Raw genomic sequence first — 27660 nt, 5'->3', positions numbered from 1 at the left:
AGCTCACAGGTGAAGGTGAATTCGTTCTATCTTTCTCGAACAGTAAATACTGAACGGTGAATTCTGAAAGAGAGAATGACATTACGTCAAGTTAATGGAGACCGCTTTCTTTTGTAACGTCGTCGCCCATCTGTTTTAAAGTATTGCCATCGCTACTTCAGTAATGCGGCGATGCAAAGAGCGCGTGCAGAAAGCATCTCCTCCAGAAACAAACTCAAATCACAAGCTTGCTGAAAGGCCCAAGACATGCGCTCAACAATGCGCCTAATTTTAGGACAGGAAACAATCGCGGAGTAGCACATGTGCTTGAACGCTCCTAGGAAAGACAGATGTGCGCTGTGTGCGTAGAAGAAGGCAAAGCAGTGGTCCATCGCTGGCTTCTCTGTTCAGACCACAGGGTGAAGAGCTACTATCTACTGTTTTGTAGGCTAGAAGAATGTGATTTTATCTCACCCGAGAGTATACTACAGAAGTTACAGCCACTTAAGAGTTTTGCGTGGGAAGTGCATCCTAAAGAACTTTGCATTAATATTAGTAAGTAGCCGAAAATCTCTTATTGTATTCATGATCATACATGTAGGCTGTAAGCACGAAGTGATGCAAACCGAGGAGATAAGACTTTCAAATGAAACATAGAAGAAGCCTTGACAAGTCATTCACTTATTTATTCAATGTAGTGCTTTATTTTTAGATCTGCTATAGCTTTCTATGTAGCATGTTTTCCTGCCTGTTTTCTCTCGCCTGCGTACTCCTTTTATGAAACGTTTTGACTCACTTCACTGTTTTCTTTTTCTTGATTAGTTTACAATCGATTTCGCCTTACTTGGTTGATGCCAAGGCTGGATTCTTGATTGTTCCCATAATTTTTTTTTACTGCTTAAACACGTTATGCATATGTATGTGGCCTGTCAAACTCATTGTGATGTACGTTATATGTTTGAGTGCCCCAAACTTGCTGCAGTACGTATAGAGCTCTGGTTGAAGCACTTCAGCGTTGAGGAGCTCTACGCGCTAGTGTTGACGACATGGTGTTACCCTAGGACATTTTATATTCAGGAGGGACATGTCTCGGTTTTCCCTGAAGTTGGTCAGTAATGTGGACTTAGCCTACGAATGGTAACTCTCAGCAGGTTCCTTTCAGCGTGTTGGATAGCGAAGGTGGCTGGGCCGACGCAACATTGTGTGCTCGATGGCTTGCAAGCTGCGGAATTGTGCTCTGTACTGCCTTGCTGAGCTCGTTCTGCCTTGCTGAGCCTGTATCACGCCGCGCTTACAAATGACGATGCACTGAGTGATGTGCCTATGGATTTTAATTTCCTTAAACATAAAATAGTGCTTGCGCGAAGTACTCGATAAACCTCGCAAGGCTATAGGTCTATTTGCATTCAATGGCACATAAGCCGTCCTTCTCCTTACTGCTTTCTTCTGTGGCTATTGGTTCTTCCCAATTTTACATACCCAAATAATCACCGACTTGAAAATATCGTGATTGTTTCCTTAGTGTTTCTTTTCTTTTATTTCTCCTTGATTATTTCTGTCAATGTTTGCACGATTGATAGCTGGCATACCTGATTGTGTGCTGTATTTCCTGAAGTCATTTTCTACGTTTCGGCCTTCTTGCATGCGGGAGCACCTTCGGGTGTGCAAAGTAATTTTTGCACGCATGTCTATCCGTACGTGTTTTATTGTTTTTCTGCCATTTAAAATGGCTGTTCGTGACTGGATGCACCGGTTCTCTGTTTTCGCGGTAGCTATCTACTGAATATGAATTATACTTGCCCTTTTGCTAGATGTGTGTCTGCCTGTGTGCGTGCTTGAGTGTGTTCGTGCTCGGGCACTTGTGTGTTTTTGGCAAGGTGCTATTTTATAAAACATTCATCGAATTACACAGATGTTAAGCCGTGCGAATTAAAGGCATGCACGTCTTGGTTGCACCAACGGATCCTTGTTCACGTGACCGTGCGCACTCCCAAGGTGCGAGCGACAACGTCGAGGTCTCCAAACTCTGTCTTACGCGGAGTATCTTCTAGTGAGTGTTCGCCGTCACTACCGTGCCGTAATCTCTTATGACTTTAATTTGATTGAGAACCGGAAAGAGGTTTTCACTAGGTTTCACTGGGTTGAGTTATGGCTTGGCAATGTTAGTGAACAAAATACCGAAAGCTTTGATAAATATTTCCTGGAACTTCAAAGTTAGATGAGGGTTGGCATTGGCATGCTGAGTGAAAATTATGCAAGCATGGTGCACTGTCGTGTGATTTTTTTTTGTTTTTCGAATGGTGCAGCTCAAATTACTTTGTCCCCCACAGCCTGCATCGCATCTTGCAGTGCGCATTAGCATGCTGCAGGATGCGAGCAGTTGTTCTGCTTACGGAATGCCCCTAGAGCGGCTAATCCTTATTGCACCTGTCTGAGGATGAACGGGTTAGCCTCAGTGTGGAAAATGTGGCCCTACCTACTACCTTTCCAAGTCCCATGACAAGACACACACACACACAAAGGTGCCTGGAACAGTATCTCTAAAATACGCCAATCATCATCTGTCCACTCTTATTAAGTTTGTTACAAGACTAAAGAGAACTGTGACGCATCCACTTTACAGCGTAGCTGTATAGCTCTGCCTCCCAATGGGTCTGTTGGGAGCTCTAAGGAGCGGAGGCAAGCAATACACGGTTTGACAGGGTGACAACAGAGAGTCGGCTGACTTTATTCAGAAGTAAAAGCAGGTTTGCCTAGTCGCAGTGGTGGCGCCCCCTCGGGCGATCAGGGGGCAATGACCCCCACGTGGAGGCACGGCAAATGGGGAAAACTGGTTTCCCGAGGAAAGAGGAACGCGAATAGTGCACAGTCGCCACCCTCCCCCCTCCCTAGAATGCCGAAGGCTTAGGTGTGAATGGCGGAAGGAATGAAGAGTTAATGTTCAAGATAGGCTGGCTTCACGATATCGCACGACAATGTCTCTTCTTTGCCGCGTACGTCAATCTTCAAGATTTCCTCTGAACGCGAAACCACACGAGAGGGGCCTTCATAGGAAGGAATCAATGGTGGCTTGATAGAGTCGCGCCACAGAAAGACGCGCTGACCGTGTCCATTGACGGGAAACTAAGCACAGGCTGACCGCGGGTGATACGCCGGTGTGTAGGTCGAAGCTGGTCGAGCCAGGAATGTAGCCTAAGTGCTGTGCGGCCGCTGGCAGAGTGCCTTGTTGGGCGCGGAAAAACTGGCTTGGAGCACGGATTGCTGATCCATAAAGCATCTTGGCTGCGCTGACTCCCAGGTCATCCTTGAATAATTTTCGCAGCCCCAGTAGTACCTTTCTACCTAGTGCTGTCTGTCGGGCGTGGCGGTGAACGACGCCTTCAGTTGTCGATGAAGACGCTTGACCATGCCGTTGCTCTGTGGGTGGTAACGCGTGGTGTTATGCAGGCGCGTGCCGAGCAGTCTCGCCAGGACAGAAAAAAGCGAGCTTTGGAATTGTCGGCCTCGGTCAGTAGTTATTCGCAAAGTGCAACCGTACAGCGACGCCTGTTTCGACAGTAATGTTTTGTAGAGCCATCGTCTCAGGCCCCCTTGAGCACCGGTCGACACACGTGGGGAGGTACCTCAAACATTGGCAGGGCAGAAGAGGCCCACCAAGTCTAAATACACGTGATCTAAACGGCTCTTTCGTGGTCTAAACGGCTTCACCTCTGAATGCGTGCGCCGGGTCACTTTCACGGCTTGACAGGCTTGGCAGCTTCTTTGCCCAGCTTCGAACACCTTGGTTGATCCCTGGCCAGAAGAAGCGGTCTGTGATAAGCCTCTGTGCTCTCTGTCGCTCTGATGCTGAGATGGTCTAGCCAATGCAATGAATCGAATATTGGCCACCGAAACTGATGGGGCACGAGCGGGTGAGGAGCTGCCTGCGATGTGTCGCACGTGACCAATGTTGTTGTGTAGGGAAGCGGCACCTCCGCAAGCGGGAGAGACTAGCCTTTTTCCCGAAATTGGCACAGCTCGGGGTCGTTTTGTTGGGCGGAAGGTAGAGCTCGGAAATCCACAAGGCCAGCAGGCACAGCGTCGATCTGCGACAGTGCGTCAGCTGCCTGATATTCGGTCCTAGAGATAGCACGGATGTGCGTAGAAAAGCCGGAGATAAGGTTAACGGTTTGTGGTTGGTCAAAACGCAAAAGCTTTAGCCTTCAAGAAAAAAATGGAAATGCTTGACAGCGCAACAGATGGCCAACATCTCCCAACCGAAGGTGCTGTAGCGAGCTTCTGTAGGTTTGAGACGCTTTGAGAAGAAGCCCAGCGGCCTACAGTCTGCGCCATCGCGCTGCTGCAGTACTGCAACCACTGATGTGGTCGACGAGTCTACTATAAGGCGAGTTGGAGTGTCGGGAAACGGATGAATCAGCAACACTGCAGTTACCAACCGCGTTTCGGCTACCTGGAAGGAGTGTTCGTGCTCCGAGGAGCAGTGGAAGGTACGCAGTGTTTTCGAGTCACGACGCAGCAGGTCAATAAGTGGCTGTAGAACTTGCGCACAGGATGGTTTGAAGCGCCTGTGAAAATTTATGAGCCCCAGAAACTGTCGCAACTTTCGGAAGGAGGTTGGAGAAGGGAAGTTCTCGATTGCCTGCACCCAAGATTCCGATGGCTTGATGCCTCGGGATTAAATGCGATGGCCGAGAAAATCCATGGCTCCAACTCTGAAAATGCATTTCTGAGTCTTTAGGACGAGGCCGTGTTCATCCAGTCGCTCAAATAGAAGGCAAAGGTGCACCTTGTGCTCTTCCTCTGTGCGACTTGCAACGAGAATGTCGTTAAGGTAGACGAAATAACGGGAGTCCGCGCGTAACCTCGTCCATGAACCTTTGAAAACTTTGCGCCGGGCATTCTTCAAACCGTAAGGCATACGGACAAACTCAAGTAAGCCAAACCGAGTAGCGATTGCTCTGTTCGGAATGTCGCTGGGTTCGAAAGAAATTTGGTGGTATGCGCTTATCAAATTGATCTAGCTGTATATTTTGGTTCCTGCGAGACGAGTGCCGAAGTCATCTATGTGGGAAAAGGGATATTGATCCGGTGTGGTGACGGCATTCAAAGCTCGGTAATCACCACAAGGCCGCCAGTCGGCACTGTCGTACTTTCGAACCTAATGGAGAGGTGGACCAATTGCTGGAGAAAAGACGAATAACGCCGAGCTGAAGCATGTGTTCGAACACACGGCGGGCGACTTCCATCCTCCGTCCAGCGAGCCTACATAGCCGAGCGGCGACAAGTGGCCCGGTGGTGGTGAGTTGATGCGTCAACTTATGTTTCGCGGGCTGCGCATCGTTTCGTGGCTTCGTGAGTTGCGGATACTCAGCAAGTATTGTGTCATACGTTGAGACTGGCCGAAACGTACGGATGCCAGATAAGGTGAGGTTGGACTGGAGGCCAAGCACGTCGAGGTGTGTGACGTTATCCTTTAGGCGCCGGTCGCGAACGCTCACATCTTGGTTAAATGGCTGAGGAAGTCCGCTCCCAATATGGCAAGGCTGACGTCGGCGATCACAAACGCCCATCTGTGCAAGCGCCGGAGCCCAATGTCTAGCGTTATTGACCGCAGCCCATACTACGCAATGGCAGTGTTCACTGCGTTGAGCGTGGCTGTGGCTGGCGGCATTGGCGATCTGCGGCCATGGCGGGAACGATACACAACTCGGCTCCAGTGTCTACGAGGAGGCGGGTGCCGGTGATGCGGTCGACTAGGAAGGATAGGCGGCTTGCGCGAGAGCCGATGTCGCATGCCACCGTTAGCGGCTGGATGGTGCATTTACCGTCCACAAACAGGGCTGTGGGCAGCGACTTGCTTTTTCGCGAAAGCGATGGTGGTACCAGAACAACTGGCGTGGCGAGTTGTTAGGTGCGCTTCGAGACTGAAGGCGAATGGTTGCGCCGAGGATGGTCGCCAATGTTGCCACCCGACGTCAGTTTCTCCAGTGCACTGGTAAGGCGGTCGACTGATTCCTCCAGGAGCAAGAGTCGGTCTTCATGCTCTGAGACTCTCGCAGTGGTGATAGGTAGCTGTGCCGCAGACGAGCAGTCGCATATGCGGTCAGCGAGTGCAGCTAGCCGATCGAGACTCGTCTCGTCGGAACCCGCGAGCACCATGCATGCCGACAGCTCGGGCAAAATCGGAAACTAGCTCTTGTATGCGGAGTGGCTACCCAGCAACTCACGCAACCTGTGCAGGAGTTGTGACGTTCGTTGGTCGCCGAGTTCCTCGGAGAGGAGCTGTTGAAGCCTACTCTGTTGCGATGGCTCAAGGCGCTGTAGGACCATGCGTTTCAGGTCGTCGTATGCTGTGGCCGAAAGCGTACCCACTAGCAAGTTGTCTATGGCATCGGCGATGTCGGAGGGTAGCGCGGCGATGACGTGCAGGTACGCTGCTGTCTGTGAAGTGATGCGCCGGAGTTGAAAACGGGCCTCTGCTTGCATAGACCAAACTCGAGGATTCTTGTGCGAAAAACTGGGAAGCTGAAGCTCTGCGGCGATGACAGGATACGTAATCGTGACGTCTTCTCTGTCAGAAGGAGTAGCAGCAGCGTCATTCATAGCAGTGTTCGAAGGAAAAAAAAACGGAAATGTCCTGAGTCACCACTTGCTGGGAGCTCGGTTTAGCGGAGGCAAGTAATATACGTTTTGATAAGTTGCGAACGGAGAGTCGACTGGCTTTTTCAGAAGTAAACGCATGTTTGTCAAGTGGCTGTGGTGGCGCCTCCGTCGGGCGAGCAGGGGGCAATGACCCCAACGTGCAGGCACGGCAGACGGGGCAAACTGGTCTCCCGCGGAGCGGGGAACACGAATAGAGGACGGTCGCCGCAACTGTCGTCTCCGTAGGCAAACAGTCGGGAAGCGCGCACCGCGTGCACCGCTGGGTTCTTCGCAGCAGCAGCAGATAGCGCTCGCCTCCATGCATGCGCGGAGGTGATGTGGAAAGGTGTAATGGCTCCAGGACTTACATTTGGAAATGCGGTTGTTTGCTTGAAATCAGGGGTACAATCAGGACCACGATGGCAACCAAAGATCAGTGGGGTGCGTCGCATTGGGCGCTCACGTGAACACTACAATTGAACTGTGCAGGGTGATATGAACTGCACAAGTTTTGAAGCGAAAGAAGCTCAGGGTAAAATGAATTTTTAATAACGAATAAGAATATGGAAGGTAGTAAATGGGTTGCGAGAGTGCTCAGATATTCGTACAGGAAAAACATCGATTCCCAGTGGAGGAAAAGAACTAGGAAGCCTACCTGCAAATATGCGGCCGGTATAGTAACATGGCAACAAAGAACGTCAAACGCCAAGTCAGAGAAGCTCACACAGTCTAATGGATGGCGTCAATGGAAAAGAAGCCTACTTTGAGGAACTATCTAAGAGGAAAAAATGAAATCAGGAAAGAAACATTTCTTAATAATTCAAGAGGAAGCTCTACTTTTCGAAGCGAGATCAGGACCACCAAGGAAGAGTGGGCCCGAGCTCTACGCAGCTCGGACCTTGAAGCACAGCTCTGGGCTGTCCATCGGGCCCGCGACGCGGCGGAGGGGCATGGCCTCTCTGTCCCGACTTGGGAGCGGCCCGCTGCGCACTAATCGCGCGCACCGACGGACCTCGAGAAAGTTATCCATCCATCCATCCATCAGGATGTCTTAGAACGCGCACTTATAAAGCGAGGTGCAACATGGAAGAAGTAGTATGCGCATGCGGCGCTAAAACTACGGAAAAGACGGAACATGCTTAGAATATTAGAATAGGAAGATATCTACCCAGCGGTCAATTTAAGCTACCCTGGCCTCCTTGAAGTCCTTCCGTTCAGCGATAGCAGGAGGATGTAAACATGTTCGCTATGAAAATTAGTAAGAGTCGTTTGGAAGTTTGGTGGCAGAAAAGTAGGGAGATAACAAACAACGGAGGCGTGAAAAAACAAAGTTCCCAATAGCGGTTAAGAAAGCTTGATGCTGATAATTCTTTCTTTCTTCTTTTTTTGTTTTTTTTAATATATAGGTAGGACATTAGCCAAAATAATAAGAGCACGGCTGCGCAACCAACATCCTGTTTAAAGGAGGGCGCTCATAGCATCCATCCATCCATCCATCCATCCATCCATCCATCCATCCATCCATCCATCCATGCCTCCATCCATCCATCCATCCATCCATCCATCCATCCATCCATCCATCCATCCATCCATCCATCCATTCATGCCTCCATCCATCCATCCATCCATCCATCCATCCATCCATCCATCCATCCATCCATCCATGCCTCCATCCATCCATCCATCCATCCATCCATCCATCCATCCATCCATCCATCCATCCATCCATTCCTCCATCCATCCGTCCGTCCGTCCGTCCGTCCGTCCGTCCGTCCATCCGTCCGTCCGTCCATCCGTCCATCCGCGGCGGCAGCGCTACCGGTCGAGCGGCGGAAAGAGAAAAAAAGAACTAGAAAGCTCACCTTCGCGCATAGCGTTCGCCGCAAGCGTTTCCCGGTAAAGATTACGGTTGTATGCCTAAGCTGCAGTTGCCGGGAAGCGACAACGGTAGCATACGAAGCACGGAGTGACACATATCACTTTCGTGTGTTAAAGAAGAACCCGCCCAGCCACTGATTTGTGTTGTGACAGTGCTATGTGAAGGCCACGCAAAGTGAGGAATCCTGAAGAGCAGCGTGCATACGAGACGCGGCGAAAGTGTGGTTAAGTGCATTTCTCTTCTCTCTGGTTCGCTCTTTGTAGGTGCACGATGTAGTGCCGCAAGTCAAGTCGTAGGCCATTCTAGTTGCCGTTTACAGCCTCGCTGTCTACACACCTTCACAGGGTGAATTGGAGACCAATGTTTTAAACACTCGTCGTGCTTTTTTGACAAAGATATACCCTGCCATGGACTTGTCCCCAAAGCCCTAAATTCGTGCGCTTGTTTCGTCAATTCTACGAAGTTTTCTTTCCGAGTTCCAATCTTTTCATTGTTTGTTGTCGACGTCAAATTTTTTTGTCGTTTACCTGAATATCGTCCTGCTAATTAGCTATTGCTACTTTTGGTTATGTGTTGTAGAGTAATGGGGAGGTTGAGGAAACTAAGTTCAGGGATGTATTTGCAGTGCGAGCTGAAACTATAACACGATATACAGGCTGTCCCACATAACTTCAGACAAAGTTTTAAAATGAAAGGCACTCCAGACGCGAGTTGAACCGAATGCATAATGTTGCATAGGTGCATGTACATGTTAAAAACACCCAGGTGGTCAAAATTAATCCGGATCCCCCACTACGGCGTGCTTCACAATCATAATGTGTCTTTTACTCGTAAAATCCCAGAATTTATTGAATTTGCAACGCATAAATATGCATTACATCAGATCTTGATAGCCCAGCGATACGTCTTGTGAGCGGCGATTGTGCCTTGAATGGCTGTAAAACACACCTAGACTGATAAAGAAAGCTATCAGTCGGAGCCTTTACATGGTGTCGCACGTAATTTAGCCAAATTTTAAAAATATGCAAATGCCACGTAGCTGGACAGAACCAAGGTAATCTTGTTTGCCGTCACTTGGATATACTCAGATTATTTCTTGCATACCGCCTAATTACGTAATTAGTCTTAATTTATTAATCAACTTCTTAAGTCTTATAAGTTGATGAAAAGTGTCAACGAGAAAATTGTAGACCCACATGAAAAACTCCGGATGCAGCTTTCTATTGCTCAATACGTGCTACATAAAAGTCTTTTTTCGGGCGTAAAAGAAGCCCGCGAATTTATTCATTTATTTATTTCAGAATTACTGCCAGCCTTCACAGAAAGTCTTAGGCAGGAGTGGGAAGTACATAGCAAAAGAGCAAAAATATATAACGGGAAACATACGGGCCAGTCGGCAGAACGGCATAACGGCCAGTCGCACGCAAAATTGCCGCGCGACTGGCCGCTAGAGGCAATTTCGCGTGTATTCGCGGGTTTCTTTCACGCTCGGAACAACACTCTTATGTGGCACGTAGTGAGCAACAGAAAGCTGTATCAGGAGTTTGTCATGTTTATCCACAATTTTCTCATTGACACAGTCGTCCAATTATAATATTTGAGAAGTTGGTTAATTCGTTAAGACTGATTATGCAAAAATTAATATCAAAAATTATCAAAAATTAAAAAATCATTCAAAAAAATTCAAAAATTCAAAAATTCAATATCAAAAATTAATATTATAATTAATAATTAAATTAAATTAATATGATTTGCAAAAAATAATATCAATATCTCCAAGCGACGGCAAACAATAATATCTAGGTTCTGTCCAGCTACGCGGCATTGAAAAAATTAAATTATGGGGTTTTACGTGCCAAAACCACAATCTGATCATGAGACACGCCGTAGTGGGGGACTCCGGAAATTTGGACCACCTGGGGTTCTTTAACGTGCGCTTGAATCTCAGTACACGGGTGTTCTCACATTTTGCCCCCATCGAGACGCGGATTTGCATATTTCTAATGTTTGGCTAAAGTTACATGGGACCCTCTGTATATTTAATGCCCTCTGCAAGACGAATGCCTCTGGCATTGATAACTTACCCTTGTATTCCGTTAGCCGACAGAACTCATTGCGTGTGAATTTCCTAATCACAATCGACCACCTCATTTTTCACCATTCTTTACTGCGTTTCCTGCTCGTGGCACTCATTATACGGGTTATCGTCATTACACGTTACAAGGCCACCCAACTCTACTTTTGCTTCTTAATATCCACTGTAAACACATGTGCTTTCTGTTACGTTGCTGCTCTCGTCCTGTCTGTAAATGTTAGTTACACATATAATTTTCCGTTTCATGACTCGTTGCGCGATCCTTAGTTTACTATCATGTTTCCCTGTTAACCTCCAAGATTCATTCAAGGGTATTACAGACAGAACGCAATAATCTTAACATTTTTTGGGTGCCCTTGATGTCTTGAAATTGCTTGACGTATACGCTACAACTGTTTTATTTGTCTGGAGATTTCCTTCTTACGGTCTGGGCCCACTGCTTGACCTAGATAAACAGATAAACATAAGGCACTCTTGCACATTTTTAGAAGGCTGGCTATCAGCTACAAACTGGTTCCCTTGCCAGTCTTGTTGAACATTATCTTGCTTTTTACATATTAATCATGAAACCTTCACTTGATGTTGCTGGTTAGTGTCATGAATTATTTGTTACAAGTCATCTTCAACGTTGCTGAAGAGGACAATGTCATCTACAAACAGTAACTTTCAGAGATATACCCCATTTATCCCTACCCCTAATCCTTGAAATCTATAGCCTCTTGAATACGACTTGGAAGCATTCACTAAATAACGTTATAGATGTTGCGCCTCCTTGCATGGTAGCGTTATCACCGGTATTTTCCCGCTTTTATATGAAAAATTATATCCTTCTTGAATCTGTGAAGATACTTACTAAAATATTGCGTATGCTTCCTCTACTTCTTGAATGCGCAATGCCTCTAAGAGTGCTCGTATCTCTACTGAACTAATCATATTTTTGTCATTTGTAAAGGTCATTTGCAGGAGCTGTTAGATTTCACAGATTTCTCAATTACTTGGCTCTGGACCTGAATGTGACCCATTACTGTATATTCGTTTCTAAAGCCGGCTTAATATTATGGCTTACTGAAGACAAGTGCTGGCCTTATAATATTTGAGATTACCTTAGAAAATGCTTCATAATACCGAAACTAATGTCTAAGCGGCCTATTATTTTGATATTTCACGTCTTCTTTTTTAGGGTTAATATTTTATGACATTCTTCGAAGCTCCTGGTACACTTGAAGACATGGGGCATTGCGTAAAATATCCCCGCCATCTTTTCATCAACTCAACTTCTAACCTCATTACTAGTTATACACGGAACTTCGCATCAGTCTTTACAATGAAGTATTTAGAACGAGAACAGCGCAATTGTATGGGACATAAAAGGCAGAAAGACAAAGTACATCGTGGTTGTGAGAGCTTGCCAGTTTCCTGTCGTGGTAGGCTACCACCAGTCTGAACTTGGGCCTCTGAAATTATTTTCGTTAAGGTTTCATTTGTTTACTTGCATTCTCCCTTCATCCTTCTATGCTAAAGCATCGCATTTGTTGCTGTAGCCTTTGTTCCTCCGCTGTCACAATGTTGGCCTCACTTCGCTTCTGTTATGGATGAGCTGCTGTTAAGAAATTGAGGCATAGAGTACCTCATTTAATAAAGTTCTCATATTTTCCCCAATATTTCGTTAGTCTCGTCAAATCGAGGACAATCCTGGGGCACGATGCCCTTTACCCTGCCTAACATCTTACGTCCTGCAAAACACTAGTGTCGGTCTAAAGTAGGAAGCTAGTTCATTTTCAATGTGCATGCACTTCCTGTTTCTCTTTTAGAAAGGAGAAATTCATTACAAGGAACCGATTTCTTTCGTGGCTTCTGCCAGCATATGTCGTCACTTATTTTAAGAGTTCAAGAGTCGATGCCACTGTTTCCAACTTCCTCTTTTTCTGCCTGCATTTTCTCTACTATCGCAATGCAGTCGCCGATGGCTGCAGTATACTGAGATTTGACCGTAGTCAATGCCAATTAGATGTAGTCATAGAAATTTACTTCTTCATCTGTGCTTAATCTGGTACTATATTAATGCATGTGTATGGTTTAGCTTTATTACGATAACGCGTTTGCTTTTTCTTTTACATACTGTAGCATTAACCAATGTTCCCAGGTACGTCCATAAATATCAGAAGTCTCACCTCGTTTCCTCTTTGTCAAGAAGGCTTCTGAACCAGACAGCCTTCCCGTTTATCAGCATCGTATATGCATCTGCAGTTTTGATAGCTATGCCTTTCCATGTAATGTCTGATAATTCCTTGAAGAGTCACGTTATGATAGCTTCCCTCGAGAGGCCTTGCGGTTTGAACGTTGCCAGGTTGTGTCCAGTGGTGGCCTATCCAGATCCAGAGACTCTTAGCGTCCACGGCTGCAGAGCATGAGAGGGCGTAAAGAGAGTTATCCGTGTATTATATGAAGGATTAAAGGAACATTACCAAAACTCATATCAGACAACACTCATCGAATTACGCCTTCGCAAGCTCATGAGAAAGTATAACACTCCCGACAAACGCGCTCGAAAAAGGCCTTTGGACTAGGGGACATCTAGCGGAAAGGTGATCACGCGGTCTCACAAACGAGAAAGGAGTATCTTCTTTTTGGTAAGGTTCTTTTGGGGAAAAGGACATATGCGAACTCCTCTACGGACCTAAAGTGGTAACCTTACATGACCTTAACCTTTAACAACAGAAAACTCGACAAAACTCGATGGCGCACTAATTATAAATTTAGTACTTGCAAAAACACGTTTTGTACTTAGAAGTCATACAATTTGTCTCAGCGATACTCCAAAACAGCGATACTCCAAAAAACCATCGTAAACCTTGCCACAGCGTATGGTCGCCACCATCGTGTCATATTGACCTTTGGCAGCCTCGTCACTCGATGGCTTCGTCCACATCCGGCTTGCATGGGCCAACATGGTTCGCATGGTTTTAGTTTTGACAGAGTTTGGAAACACCGTGTACCTTTCAGCTGCACCGGTTAATGTCCGTTCAAACCGGCATCCCAACAACTTGCACACAGCTGCATAGCTTGACCCCTGCCCGTTGGCAGAGCACTTATTCTGGTTTTCGTCTTTCTTTTACCTTTCACCCAGTGCCGGGTTAGCAAACCAGCATTTCTTACGGTTAACCTGCCTGCCTTTCCCGCCCTATCTCTCAACCTCTCTGGCACCACAAGGCTGAACCAGCTGTGCTAGCTCTACTGCAGAACTGATTGAACCTTCGCACACAAGCTGACTGCGCGCTGTTGGCGTCTGAGGGACGCGTTTATACAAATGTGAACTCAATAGCGGCAATCCGCATTCCCTGAACATGTGAAATGTGAGCGGAACGGACCGCAAGTGACGCTTACCTTGAAACTTTCTCATCTTTCTTTTTAACTTTTACTTCGTATTAACCAGGTACATTATTTTTTTTGTCGTCATTTTGTCAGTTTCAGTTTGTCGAAAGAGCGCCGTATGCCTTTCCGTGTCGCTTACTGAACATTCGTAAAAAAGACCGTGTCGTTACGAGTGTCAGCGGTAAAACTCCTCCTTTTGCTAAGGGGTCCTCCAGCGTAAGAGAAAGACGCTCGTTTAAAAAGACTAGTTCACTCGTGCGTCAGGTGTATAAGTGAGATCATTATCATGACTTACTACGTAGATCTTTATTCATGGAAGTAGCCTAAGTTACTCGCTTCAGTTTGAAATTAATCTGACATGAATGCATAGTAACCTTAACCTTAGATTAAATTAGTATGTGCAACTGCCATAGGGAGCGGTACATGGTAACCTTAACTGTGGTTTTAATTTTAAGTATAAGAATGCGAATGTCCGTCGGCCTTCCATAATGTAGTCAGTAACGAATTCTTTCACATGTTCACAGGCCCGAAAGCTTGTTATAATGTCCGTGAAACTACCAAGACGTAAGTCATCCTTTTTTTTCCACAGTAACCCTTGGAGTCCTTGTTTATTTGGTTTTGCCTCTGCAGATGCTTTTGTTTAGACGTTTTAGATTCAAATTCAGAAAACAAACTACAAGCTGGTTTTGAAAACACAGTTAGCATAATGCGTCTACCCGAGCTAAGGTCTTTTTAGCTTCCATATCCACCACGCACACCTAGGGTGTTTTGTTTTTGCTGCAGGTACGTATCACCTTCTATACATCTTGAAGGAAGCGCACCGCGATTTCTGGACAAGTACGCACAGTGCTTTCAGCCCTATTTCCTTCGAAGTCATTCAATGCCGAAGCATCAGTGACCTCATTTTTCTTTAACATGACATCATAGACGGTAATAAGGCGCAGTAGCTACGTCTTTATTTTTATGCTGCAGAATGCAACAACACGAGCCATGTGCATTTTGATGACGAGCAGATAATTATGTTACGTTTTCAGACTGTTCATTTCGCAGACCAGGCGCTCTTAGAACCGGCGTTTTTATAATTACACTCATTTAGCGATGTGATTCTGTCACACAAGAGCAAACAACAGCGACTGCTTTAGCGTATGAGACGTCATTAGTTACGGACTGTAATCCGAGGGCACAAAACCCGTTTCGTTCAATCGCCCGTTGGCGGGGCCATTCAGATGGCCGTCGCCTGTTCTTGCCGGTGAGGAGCGCCTCGGGCTGTGTCTCTTCCCAGCAACAGTTGCGCAGTTAAGGCGGCGCATGTCTCCTTTTTGAGCTAGGAGACCTGATTGCAAGCGCGCCTTGCCGAAATGTGCTTCAGGCCCCCGATCTAGCAGCCGATTACAGAACCCGTGAAAGAGGCGTTACTTTTCCCCGACCCCTTGTGGATTACTTTAATTTGCGCGCTCTCTCCGGCAACGGCTACCGATCTACGCGAGTCACTGGCCGGCGAGACCCCACCTCAGTGCAATGAACGAGCAGTCGTCGCTGCAAAATGTGGCCGCAAGTCGTGCAGCGGCCAGATATATCGGTTAAAGGAAGTCAGCCCTGAAAGCTTATCAAGCCAGCTTATTTGTTGAACATAGGCGATGCGTTGGCGCCCTGGTAAACGTCCCGCTTCTTGAACGCTTGCAGTTCGCTCTCTTTAGCACACACATCGATTAGTTCATTTTCTTTCGCGCGATATTGCATAAGACGCGTGATAAGGAACGTTTCTGTCAGCATCTTTAAATAGCAGACAGTATGCTTCAGTCGGGTAATATATTATGAATTAAGTGCGCCGAAAAAGTGAGAGAGAGGAGGAGAGAAACAAGATTTTTTTTTTTAAGTCTGCCAATTCGACCTTGGCCGTGAAGGCCTGGCCAAGCCTGTCTGAGCGAGACATTTAGCATGAGCACATGACTAATACCGTTACGACAAAATGGGACTTTCACGACATTATGCTTTTAAAGTGAAGTGTTCTTTTCAAACCCTCCCGGACTTTCCTGACCATAGCTGTTGGGTGCTTTTAGGTACTGTTGCCGCCTTGCCGAATTGCTCAGAAATGGCTGAAAAAGGAAAGACGTGCCTCCGATGCTGGGATCGAACGGCATTACCCCAGCCAAGAGACAACATGCTCTAACCGTTAGGCTGCAACCTCACGTATTCTTCTATCGTGCCTACGCGAACTAGCTCTTTGAGTTGATTGACGCGTGTGTCGCATTACATATCACTGTTGCGCGAGCTCACATTCGCACACGCCCGTTTTCTTTACGCCCAAGACGCAGGAATGAAAGGGGGAAATTTATAGCATTCGGGTCGAACGCTTCGCGAAAGCTCGCTTCACATAAATTGCAATATATGCGCTGGATCTGTATACTTTTTCACCAACCTGTGAAGTATGCCAAGTTATTGTCAGAATGGCATGGTCAGAGTAGTTTTCACTTGGTTCACTACAATTGTATTTATGCGTCATCTTAGAGTAGTGCTCATGGCGAAATGCCACATCTTCTTTGCTTTTCTAGCGAACAGTGCTCATTCTATAGCCCTAAACGAATTAAATGTAAAGCTACGTGAAGAAATCAAGAACCCACTCGTGGGCTGCTGTTCATAGTTTCAGCATTGTACTGTTTGGATTGCAATTCTTTAATTGTGCCCGTTGTCGTTGTCAAGCACTTGCAGAAAAAACTGTACTAGTGAAATGTTCCGTACGTTAAATTGTCAATTAGGAGCGAGGGTGAAAGAACCGATGATAATTGGAACCAACACTGCCAAAACATAAACTGAGCCAACATAACATTTAGCATAACTCGCACTTGTTTTACAGGGAACTACTAAAGGCTGGATGGTATTAGCCTAAAACGATCGGCTTTTACGGCAAGCAGAATGCCTTTAGGCAGCGTAGTAGTTATCACAGCCGTTAGAAGCAAGAGTTATATTTCTATATTGTACCTGCTCCATGGAAATGGCAACTAAATATGTACATACAAATGCTTTACGAGCAGTTTTGTCGTAGAAAGCAGTGGATTCATAAGAAGCCCGCAAGGATAAATCCTACATAACATCGCCTTAAGATCAATGCGCGCGGCCAGATGAAGAAATTCCGAATAAATGAAATAATAAAACGTTCCGTTACAATTGCCACATCAACACTGTGACATGCACAGCACAGCCATATATATATATATATATATATATATATATATATATATATATATATATATATATATATATATGTACAAAGTCAGACTATAAATTGCGTATACAGAGGAACTATAACCATAGTATATTGTAAGCAATAAATTATTAGGGATATTCCAATAACGAAACAGCCGCCAGCCAGTTGCCCTCAATGCTTCGTTAGACAAGTTGGTGGCAAACCCCGACTCTCCGTCCCCGTAACTTGCCGGCCCATCTACACTGGCGCCAACCACAAAGGGGACGCCCGACGCAAATACAGATTGTTCAAATGTTCTGTGTTCACTATGACAGATATAGCGGCGGTTGTCGATTATCGAAAAAATATATATAAAGAAACGAAAGGCGCCCGATTCCGATGGTATACCCTACGAAGTGTATAAGGACTGCATCCACGACATTTTGACCAAGTTCTTGTTCTCCATAAACGAGGCCTGGCATACTGAATTCTTCCTACTTACAAGGGCCACATATTATTGCACTACCCATGCCTGGCAAACCTACGGACAACCTTCGGAAACCAAAGACCACTCGCGCTAACTTCAATGTTGAGCAAGTTAATGAAGCGAATGTTCGTATCCCAACTGATATGGAAGCTCGAAATCCTGGACTAGTACGATCCACGTCAAATGGGATTTCGTCAGAACTTAGAAACTGAAGATGGACTTGAGGCCATAATCGGCCCGATAATCTGAGGCGATCGCACAGCGCCGGTACGTTCCCTGTTGGTGCTCGACAGAAAATAGGCTTATGGAGCTTTACCTCGAAGATACCTATTTAAATACATGAAAACGGATAAATAATTTTGCTTTTCAATCACTGCGCATGTTTTTATGTAGATAACTGCACTTAAAAGAAAACGTTAAAATCCACCGACTGTAGGAAGCACAATTTTTTTTGTTAATGCAATCACAGTTTTAAAAGAATGTCGACAATAAATACAGTGAGAAACATTGAAATATCAAGTTTGCAACCCTGTAACTCAAGAATAAAAAACGATATCACAGTTCTGCAAACTTCAGACATCTAAAGCGGACAACATTTTGTGTTACTTACCACTCCGAGATATACAGCTCTCTAGGACTTTACAAAACGCTCGTAAAAACTGTAACAATTTAACATAATCTGCAAAGTCGTATGACGGGGTTGAGCATTTCGGTTTAAAAAACAAAAAAGAAAAGGTACGCCAATTCTTCCGCCCCCCCCCCCCCCGATTTTAGTTATAACTGAAAAGTGTCAATGAAAGCAAGTTTACCGGAGATCTAAGACGGCGATCGGCATGCAGTCGCAAGCCCATATTCACTCCGATGCAAGGAGCCTTGACGAGGTTATCTGCCACCCAAGAAAGCTTTACGCCTTTCTGATTTGCGTCCATTTTGTCTATCGCTGCAACGAAAAGCCAGAACCGGGGTGGGTGGCAGGAAGCGCGCAGAGGGGTTGAGGAAGTCCTGGCTTGGGTCCTGGCAGCCTTTGCGCCAGGACCCGGGCTTGGTGAAGAGGAAAGATCCGTTGTAGATAACGCGTGAGCGTATCTTTAGCTTGCCATTTTCTTTTTCAATATTATACGTTGGAGCTCTGTACCCGAATAATGTTAGACGTGATTTTTCCTTATGTTTGAGCTAGAATATCCAATGCATTCTCTTAATTACTTTATGGTATCATAACCATATGGGGCTGTGCCCTTGCTACAGACTCTGCTTTTCAAAAACATTGTCATTTTAGTATTCGATGCACTTAGAGTGTTCAAGAGAAAAATGTGCAGTCATACAGCGTCGTTTCAGCGTTGAAAAAAACTGCCGACCAGATATTTATAGAAGAAGAAGGGGAAACGGTACGCTCGACGCGAAATATTATCAACCGAAAGAAATCGGCAGTGAAAGTTCATCTAGAAAAATATATTAATCGAAAGAAACAGAATTTTTTGGTGGAAAGGAAAAACCAAGAAATGCATGCCGAATATTGGAAAAATAAAACCGAAAACGTGGGAGCCTGCTCAAATGTCAGATTTGTCGTCTTCAGACGCTCTAATAGATGCAGTTCACAGAAATGCGCTATCTGTTTTTGAGGCAGAGTTATGAACTTGTGAACATAGTGCATCAGTTTTATTATTTTTTTTCAGGCTTCCTATTCTCGACAATTTTTCTAAAAGATATCGGGCGTTAAATAAAACGTTTACTTGCTACCATTGTCAGAAATCAGCTTTTTTACTTAAATACAACAAAGCTTATTCGAATCAGCTCAGCGGTTGTCAAATGAGAGCATTTCTGCGCTTCGCATTTACTGTATTTTTTTTTGTTTGTTTTTTGAAGATCATACAGAATTTCTACAAATTGCCCGTTGCAGATAAAGTAATTGTAGTCCTTGAGCTGGATTACTCAAAGCGCCGGATATTATTCGCCCGAGAAATCGAAATGCATAATGGACATATTAGTAAAAAAAGAATGCAAATCCCACGCACTGTGGGAATCGATGTAAGCGAAGCTTTCTGTGCTGTTTGCTTTGATTGACGATAATTAGCGGTGATGTTGATGGCGAATGCTTAATTTCTTCAACGTTTTGTTCAACACGACGGTGGTGAGTTGATGTTAAACGTTGCCTTGTGTGCACCACTGCTGTTTGTCTGCGTAGTACACAAAACACAAAGGGAGAGGTGTTTGCTTGAGACGTTGTTGTGCGCCATATTTCATAACCTCTGAAAGGTTTGAGCATTGTCATTGCCTCACATGGCACATCGCATCGTGGCAAAAGCATTAAATTTGAATTGGAATATGGGGCTGTACGTGCCAAAACCACAATCAGATTATGAGGCAGGCCATAGTGGCGCACACCGGATCAATTTTGGCACCGTGCTGTTCTTTAACGTGTCCCCAAATCAAAGTGCATGACCGTTTCTTATTTCGCCCCCGTCAAAATTGGGCTACCTCGGTCAAATCCGCGACCTCGAGCAATGCCATAGCCGCAATGCTATTGCAAGTGCTCATGTGATGTACGACCGTTTCTGTTGTGTCGCCTAGACCATGCGGTGCGCTTTAATTAATGCGGCTCTGCTTCTGCACACCCTGCGTGAGTTGTCCGCTAAACATATTTGCATGGTTTTATTTTTCCGAAATAGCAGAAGCACCGTGCCGTACCTTGAACTTAAGTTTGTCCAACGTTTCCTTGCCTTCTCACGTCACCTTTTCCCTATCTCCTCCCCCCCCTCTCGTTGTATTTGTATGGGAACTGCGAGCGAAGAGTGGCAAGGCTGCTTCGCGACTGTTTCGCGACTACATCGGTTCTAGCCATTCTCTGCCTCCTCTACCTCTCCTCTGGACTTGCACGCTGGTAGAAAGGTAAGCGCTTGCGAGGTGTCACGGATAATTAAAGCTGTCAAGAGGCTAAGGTGGAGACGACCCGGGAGCTCCAGAGGGCATTGTGCACATTCGACGCGGTGCGCTCCAAGCGAGTTCCTCGCGTGTCTTTTCTTCTCTGCCGCGCTCCTTCAATGTATATACACGCTCTGAACCACCTCCCGACACGGTGTGCCAGACAGCAGCAGCCACAGCAGCAGCAGCGGGAAAGTCGAAGGAAAAGGCAAAGAAAGCTTCGCTTTAAAACATCAATAAACTTTTTAACTCATGACTTAACGGAACAGCTTAGAATTTACGAAGCGTAGCCGTTAAGTGCGGAATGTATTTCCACTTGGAACAATTTCTAAGTAAAACTTGCGGTAGAAATGCACTTTTGTTACACTTCGTTGTTTCACACACCGCCGTTTTATGCATTGAAACACAAAAGTAACTAGAACGCCCGTCTATTTCTTCGTACACTTTGCGAATGAATGTCTCAAAACTGGTGTTATCTTTAAAATTCGTTCCGCATGGATGCTGCTTGCGAACTCGCCGTCTACAATTCGTAAATTGTGATATGTGCCCTAAAGTAGTTAATATTTCTTCAGTTTTCTTTGTTTTATTTATTCGATTATGCATTTTACTTTCTCGTGCAAGTACTGACCACCTCTTGGAGTAATCCAGCTCAATAAATAGAATTACGCTGCCACTCCATAGGCGATTTCTTGTTATTTTTGTACGGCTTAAAAAAAGACCCCTCATATATTTGGCCACGAGGAAAACGTCCTCTTAAGATAATGCGATCTATCTATTCAATTCAGTACCCTGAGGAAGTGTGGAAATTGGTAGAAACCTTCCTTATTAACCGCACATCTGGCATCCGTGTGTCTGGCCAGGCAGTATGACCATATTTCGCAAAGGAGTTCCACAGGGCTTTGTGCTGGCTCAGTTAATATTGACGCTGCTTCCCCTACAGCCCGAACACGAGGTGCCCAAGCAGCGAAATACCTGCGCAAGGTCTCCAACGGATCGCTGTTCGCAGGCAAAGTGCATATCGTATTGTCGCCATTCCAGTGGACTATGCTTAGTGTATGGATACCCCGTTTGTATTCCTCAGGACACGTGCGGGCAGACGCAGTCATTCAGAAGCCTCTAGCCACATATCTGCTGTCGCTCTTCTCGCAACACCGAGCGTTCGCGTGGCTTTCAAAAAAAGGAATTCCTTCGTCTCTCTGCAAACGCATTGACAACTGCACGACGATCGATCTGACCGCCCAGGACTGTTCTAATCAAAGTGCCACAACTCGAAAGTGGAGAAACAACCGAGGCGCCCCCTGGGGCTACTATGGGTCGATGCACCGGGTGTACCATGTAACTTGATCCAAACATAAAAAATATGCAAATGCCATGTAGCTGGACAGGACCAAGGTAATGTTGTTTGCCATCGCTTGGAGATACTCCGATTATTTTTTGCATTCCGCCTAATTACATAATTAGTCTTAGCAACTAATCAACTTCTCAAATATTATAGTTAGATCAAACGTATCAATGAATAATTTGTACAACAACATGAAAAACTCCCGATACAGCTTTCGGTTGCTCGATACGTGCTACATAAAAGCAAGGCGTCAGAACGAAATGTCTTTCGTTCTGGTTTTAGGTTCATTCCACTGAAAAAAGTTATGTTGCGGTTCTGCTCCGGAAGAAAAAAATATCAGCAACAGTTCATAACGGTTTTGGTTAGCATGAAAAAATTTTAGAAGGAGAATAGCGATAAAAACATGCTATTTATTTTTCTCAGTAAGTGAATTATAAATGCTGAGATCATACTCAGTGCCTTGAGTCAAGGCACTGAGCATGATCTCAGAAGCAACGCGTTAGCCAGCGCACTCGCCGAAATGCGATACCGCTGTTCCGATAAAACGAACTGAAACGAACGATGAAACTCCGGTAACAAAGTGTTTTACCCGTAGAAAACTAAACTATAAGCTTTTAAGCGCGCAAGCCCTGGGTTTTGCAACGGTGCCGATCTGCTAGTGCACCGAGCAGCAGGATGGATGGATGAATGCTATGCGTGTCCCCTTTGGAACGAGGCGGTGGGTTGCGCCACCAAGCGGTTACTATACTGCCTAACGTCCTACCAATGTTTTAAAGAAAAAAGGAAAGAAAAAAAGAAAGCCCCACGAAAAATTCTCATCACCAAATTTGCTGAATTCCAACTGGGAACTTTGTTTTTGTACGCCTCCGTTGTTTGTCATTTCCCTACTTTTCTTCCGCTAATCTTCCAATCAACTCTTTCTAATCTCTACGGCGGACATGTTTACTTTCCCCCTGCTCTCGCTGATCCCAAGGGCTTCAAGGAGGCCAAAGGTGCCTGAATCGACTACTGGGCAGACATCCTTCTCCCTTGTTGTATCTCGCTTTATCAGTGCGTGTTCTAAGGCATCGTAATCTCGTTTCGAAAGTAATGAGCTTCCCTTTGAGTTACCATAAATTGTTTCTTTCCTTATTTCGGTTTTTCCTCTTAAGCAGTTACTCTTCGCAGGTTTCTTTTCCATTGCCGCCGCCCATGAGATTACCTCAGCCTCTCTGACTTTCCGCTTGACGTTTCTTGTTGCCATGCTGCTCACCATACCGGTCGCATACTGTCTGGTTAGCTTCCTAGTTTCTTTCCTCCACTGTGAACCAATGTTGTCACTGCACAAGTATCCCAACACTCTCCCAGCCTACTTCCTTACTTCCTCAGTCGTTCTTCACAATCAATTTTACTCTGAGCTTCCTTCACTTCAAAACTTGTCCAGCCCATATCAACCTGCACAGCTTTATTTGTAGTCTTCCCGTGAGCGCCCAATGCAAGGCGTCCCACTGACCTTTGGTTGCCATCGACTCCTGATTTTACCCCTGACTTCAAGCAAACAACCGCATTTACAAATGCAAGTCTTGGAACCATTACACCTTTCCACATACCCCGGAGCACCTCGTACCTATTGTGCAACCCTAGCGCTTTGAGTTCCATTATGGCCGCATTTCTCTTCCACTTCGCTGTTATTGCTTTTCCCTGTGTGTCCATACATATTTTGCCTTCGTTTATCCATGTACCAAGGTATTTGTATTCTTTAAACCCGAGGTATTTCCTTGCCCTGCATTGACACTCTCTGTTCACAGTTTTCATTGAATACCATAACGCCTGATTTACTAACACTAAATTTCAGACCTAAATCCTCGCCTTTCTGTCCACAAATATTAACCAGGCGTTGGATATCACTTTCCTTGTTAGCTAGCAACACAATTTCGTCCGTATAAAACAAACCTAGAAACTGCTGCTTTACTACTGTACCCGCCTGTTTGTATGAAAGATTAAACCCAATATTACTTCCCTCTAGCGCCCTTTCCACCCTTATCAAGTACACCATAAACAGTAGCGGAGATACAGAGCACCGCTGTCTCAGTCCCTCGTTCGCATAAACTTGCTTCTCAGTCAGTCGCAGAGGAATCTCCACTGTCACAGGCGTTTATACAATCCAGTGTCCTTCAAGAAGCCCAGAAGGCCTTTTGTTGCCTTTTGCATGCAAGAATTCATAGGCCTTGGTCCAAGCATCTTTTCTTCTGAGAGCACTCTATTATCTAGCAGGTTGAGTTTCGCTTGTAAAGTCCGTCGTTGAGTGTCGAAGATGAGTACTGACACAGGAGGTGCTCTAAGAATATCATCGCACTCGCACAAATTGCACGTCGCACTGTTGGCCATTCCTATCAGGAATGGACAGTAATTTGTAAATGCAATGCCCAACCACATGCGACACAGTAAAGTTGTTTCCTGAGGGGAGAGTCCAGGTCGCAGGCGAAGTCGTAAAATAGGGTCGAGAGAGTGCAAGCGTGAGTTGGTGAAACTCAATGAATTCCATCGTAGAAGGGTGATGTGGCGAGCAAGTGATTGAAGTCATGCAGCATCAGTTCTTGAAAGTGGTATAGGAACCCGCTGATGTTTTGGTGAGCCGAACGCGCAGCTTCATCTGCGCTGTCGTTACCAACAATTCCGCAGTGGCTTGGTAACCATTGAAATACAATGTCGTGGCCTTTCTCGAGCGCGTGATGGTGAGCGTGCAATACTTGGTACACTAACTGCTCGTGTAACCCATGACGTAGGGCAAATTGCAGAGTTTGTAGGACGGCTTTGTTCTCAGAAAATGGCCTATCGATTTGGTGGCTGCTGGAGCACTTACTTGAGTGCGCCTTGAAGAGCCGCAAGTTCGGCTGCTGTCGACGTAGTATTGTGCGAATATTTAAACTGCAAAGAGACGGCGTCCCATGGAACAACTACTACTCCGGTAGAGATGTTGAAATTGGTGGAACCGTCCGTGTAAATGTGTAAGCTGTCGAAATAAGATTCGTAGAGGAGAAGCAGAGACAACTGCGGTCAAGGCTAGTCGTGACAAGTCTGCCTTCTTAGCAATCCCAGGAATTAAGTGGCACACGTGAATTTGCCGGAGATACCACAATGCCGCTGTTGGGTGTTTCGCAGGCTTGAAGCCAGACGGTATTGAGTCACAATACCACAGAATGTAGCCTCTGGTCTTCGCACTGGAAAATCGGCTAAATGGTGGGATGGTAGCCGAGAAAGGCGTCGAATGTGCGCTCTTAACATCTCACCGACGATATGAGTGATGATTGGGTGTTGTGAAATCACAATCGTTGCAGCTGTCGAAGAACATCTGAGGAGGCCAAAACATACGCGCTATAACGTAAAACTATTCCGAGCTTTTCTATTCCAATTTTGCAATCAGCCCACCGCGATTGGTCAAAAACATTTTTGGACCACCCCCACTTCACCTGTCTGTCACGCGACATCACGAAAACCACGATAGCTCCCCATCTGATATGACGTGTACACACTGATTATGCATAACTTGAACGAATAAAACAAAAATAGTTCTGTCTGATTCTACGCCTTTTTGCCATTAGCCTTCGGCTATTGGTCAAAAGCTTTCGGGCTGCACCCACTTCACCTGCCTCTCACGCGACGTCACAAAACCGCAAACACTTACCGCGTCAAAGTGGCGCGTACGCGTTAAAGATGGATTAATATGCCGAACAATAGTGAATTTTCTTCTGAATAGCCGCAGGTTGCACCGTTCCGAAAGGAATAAAAGATGGCTGGCGCCGATCGCTCCGGCACTGGCTACTCGCCCCTGCCGGAAAGCATGAGTTTATTTGTGTGTAATAAAACTTTTTGCGTGGCCGTGTAAAGTTTTCGAGAACTCTCGGCACGTTTACGACCCCGTTCTGCCAACTCTCCTTTGCTGAGGATCCGTTTTAGCGTCATTCTTAAAGGGACACTAAAGCGAAACAATAAATCACTTTAGACTAATGAAGAATTGTTTCAGAACCCTGCAGGCAGTCATTTCAAAAAAATAGTTTGATTATTAGATGAGAAAATGAAGGTCCAAGTACCAGTATTTGACTTTCGCGCCGAAACCCCAGCGCCGGTACTTGAGCGTGACGTCAGGGATTCCAAAGTATGTTTTCGCATTTGGGCCGCGTTGGCTGAGTAAAGGTTTGCGAAACTTGCCACGTTTACTATATGGTTCTCTTAGAACACAATGTAGTCAATCTGTACCGCTATATATAGTTAGTAGACCCTAGAAGATGCCATAAAAAACCATGACGTCACAGCCACCAGGTGCGGGAACTTAACTAGGCGTCACCACCCGTATTCGTTCTTGCGCTTTTTCTGGATTACCAAACGTCTTATCGTTGTAAGAGTGGTGTTTTTGGTGTTGTAGAAAGGTAATTTACTGATGCAGAAGAAATCACTTTTCACTTTAGTGTCCCTTTAAGCTTCCGTTGCATGCCGCCGCGACTGTCGACAAGCCACCGCAAGCTAAGTAAGAGAAAGCGGACCAATCGTAGACGCCGGCACCACCCTCTTCATCTGGTTATCTATATTCAGTGCAGTGTCTCGGCCCCATCGAATCCCTTTCCAAGCATGCTCCTCGCCTCTTGTGAGCCAATCAGATAAAACCAGCCGCTCAGTGCAGGCTATGTTATTCGTTTTTCAAGCAAACAAAAGTGACCTCCTATTAACGAGGGGAGCATTTGATTGGTTTGCTCAGACAACCATGCGGGTGACCGCCCGATGCTTGCGTTGGCGGTTACGCAAATTTGACGTCAGGAGATAGGAATAGAAACATTTTGCAATAGTTTTACGTTATATGGCCCCATGTCCGAAGTGCTTCGGCTTGTACACTCTGAAGTGCAAGGAGATTAGTCTTGCATGTGTAGGACAAAACAGGAAGACTGTATCGCAAAAATCTGACAGAAAGTGCTGTGTATATGTGGAACATGGACCGCACGGACGGTCCCCACGATTTTCCAGCTACGAATATGAACATATTCGCAATTCAAATTAGCTTTTTCTTCATGCAGGAGATATGTGGACTCCAGGTGAGGTCACGACCCACAATAACGCCTAAGAACCTGTGAGCTTTCTTGTACGCGATGAACTGGCCCTCGATACACACCGGGTAGAAAGACATCGCTTTTCGTGTAAATGCCACTAGTGCACATTTTTCTGTAGGAATCGTCAGACCTTGTCGACGAAGGTATGCCGCTGTCAGAGTTGCCGTGTTCTGTATTCTGGCGTGCACTTGTGGCCTAGTCACGCCGGACGCCCAGAAGCAAATATTATCAGCGTAGAGCGAGACATTAGCAGTCTGTGATAGCGTTTCGGCAAGCCCCACTAGAACGAGATTGAAAAGAGTGGGTCTAAACACTTCGCCTTGTGAGACATCACAACTTGACTTATATCTACTTGCCGGGCCATCCTCTGTAAGGACAAACACAGATCTCCGAGAGATAGCTCCTAATCCACGTAAAGACGTGGCCTCCAAGTTCTGCAGCCTCAAGACCTTGGAGAATGGCTTCATGGTTTACGTTCTCGTATGCACCTTTTACATCTAAGAAGAGTGCCACACAGAGGTGCTTCACAGCTTTTTGTTGCTGCACGGATATCACGAGATTAATGACGCTGTCAAATGAAGACCGTCCACGTCGAAAACCAGCCATAACCTCAGGGTAGATGTTTAGTATTCGAGGTACCATTCCATACGTGTCAGCAGCATCCTCTCCATGACCTTACCGAT

At 45.8% G+C, this 27660-nt stretch overlaps 1 protein-coding gene across 1 annotated transcript in view; it reads left to right on the top strand.

Moving 5' to 3' along the window:
• The first annotated feature begins 332 nt into the window (after positions 1-332).
• The window catches only part of LOC126544353 (phospholipase A1-like), a 60394-nt gene continuing 33066 nt past the window's right edge, over positions 333-27660 (top strand). Inside the window, exons 1-2 of the mRNA XM_055062087.1 lie at positions 333-398; positions 14492-14531. Of these exons, the coding sequence (XP_054918062.1) occupies positions 14510-14531 (22 nt within the window). The 5' untranslated portion in view covers positions 333-398; positions 14492-14509. The remainder of the gene's footprint in view (positions 399-14491; positions 14532-27660) is intronic.

Source organism: Dermacentor andersoni, chromosome 1 (genome assembly GCF_023375885.2).
Source record: "Dermacentor andersoni chromosome 1, qqDerAnde1_hic_scaffold, whole genome shotgun sequence".
NCBI classification, from domain to species: domain Eukaryota; kingdom Metazoa; phylum Arthropoda; class Arachnida; order Ixodida; family Ixodidae; genus Dermacentor; species Dermacentor andersoni.
The sequence above is the reverse complement of the archived record's forward strand: the minus strand, read 5'-3'. Positions and strand labels throughout refer to the sequence as shown.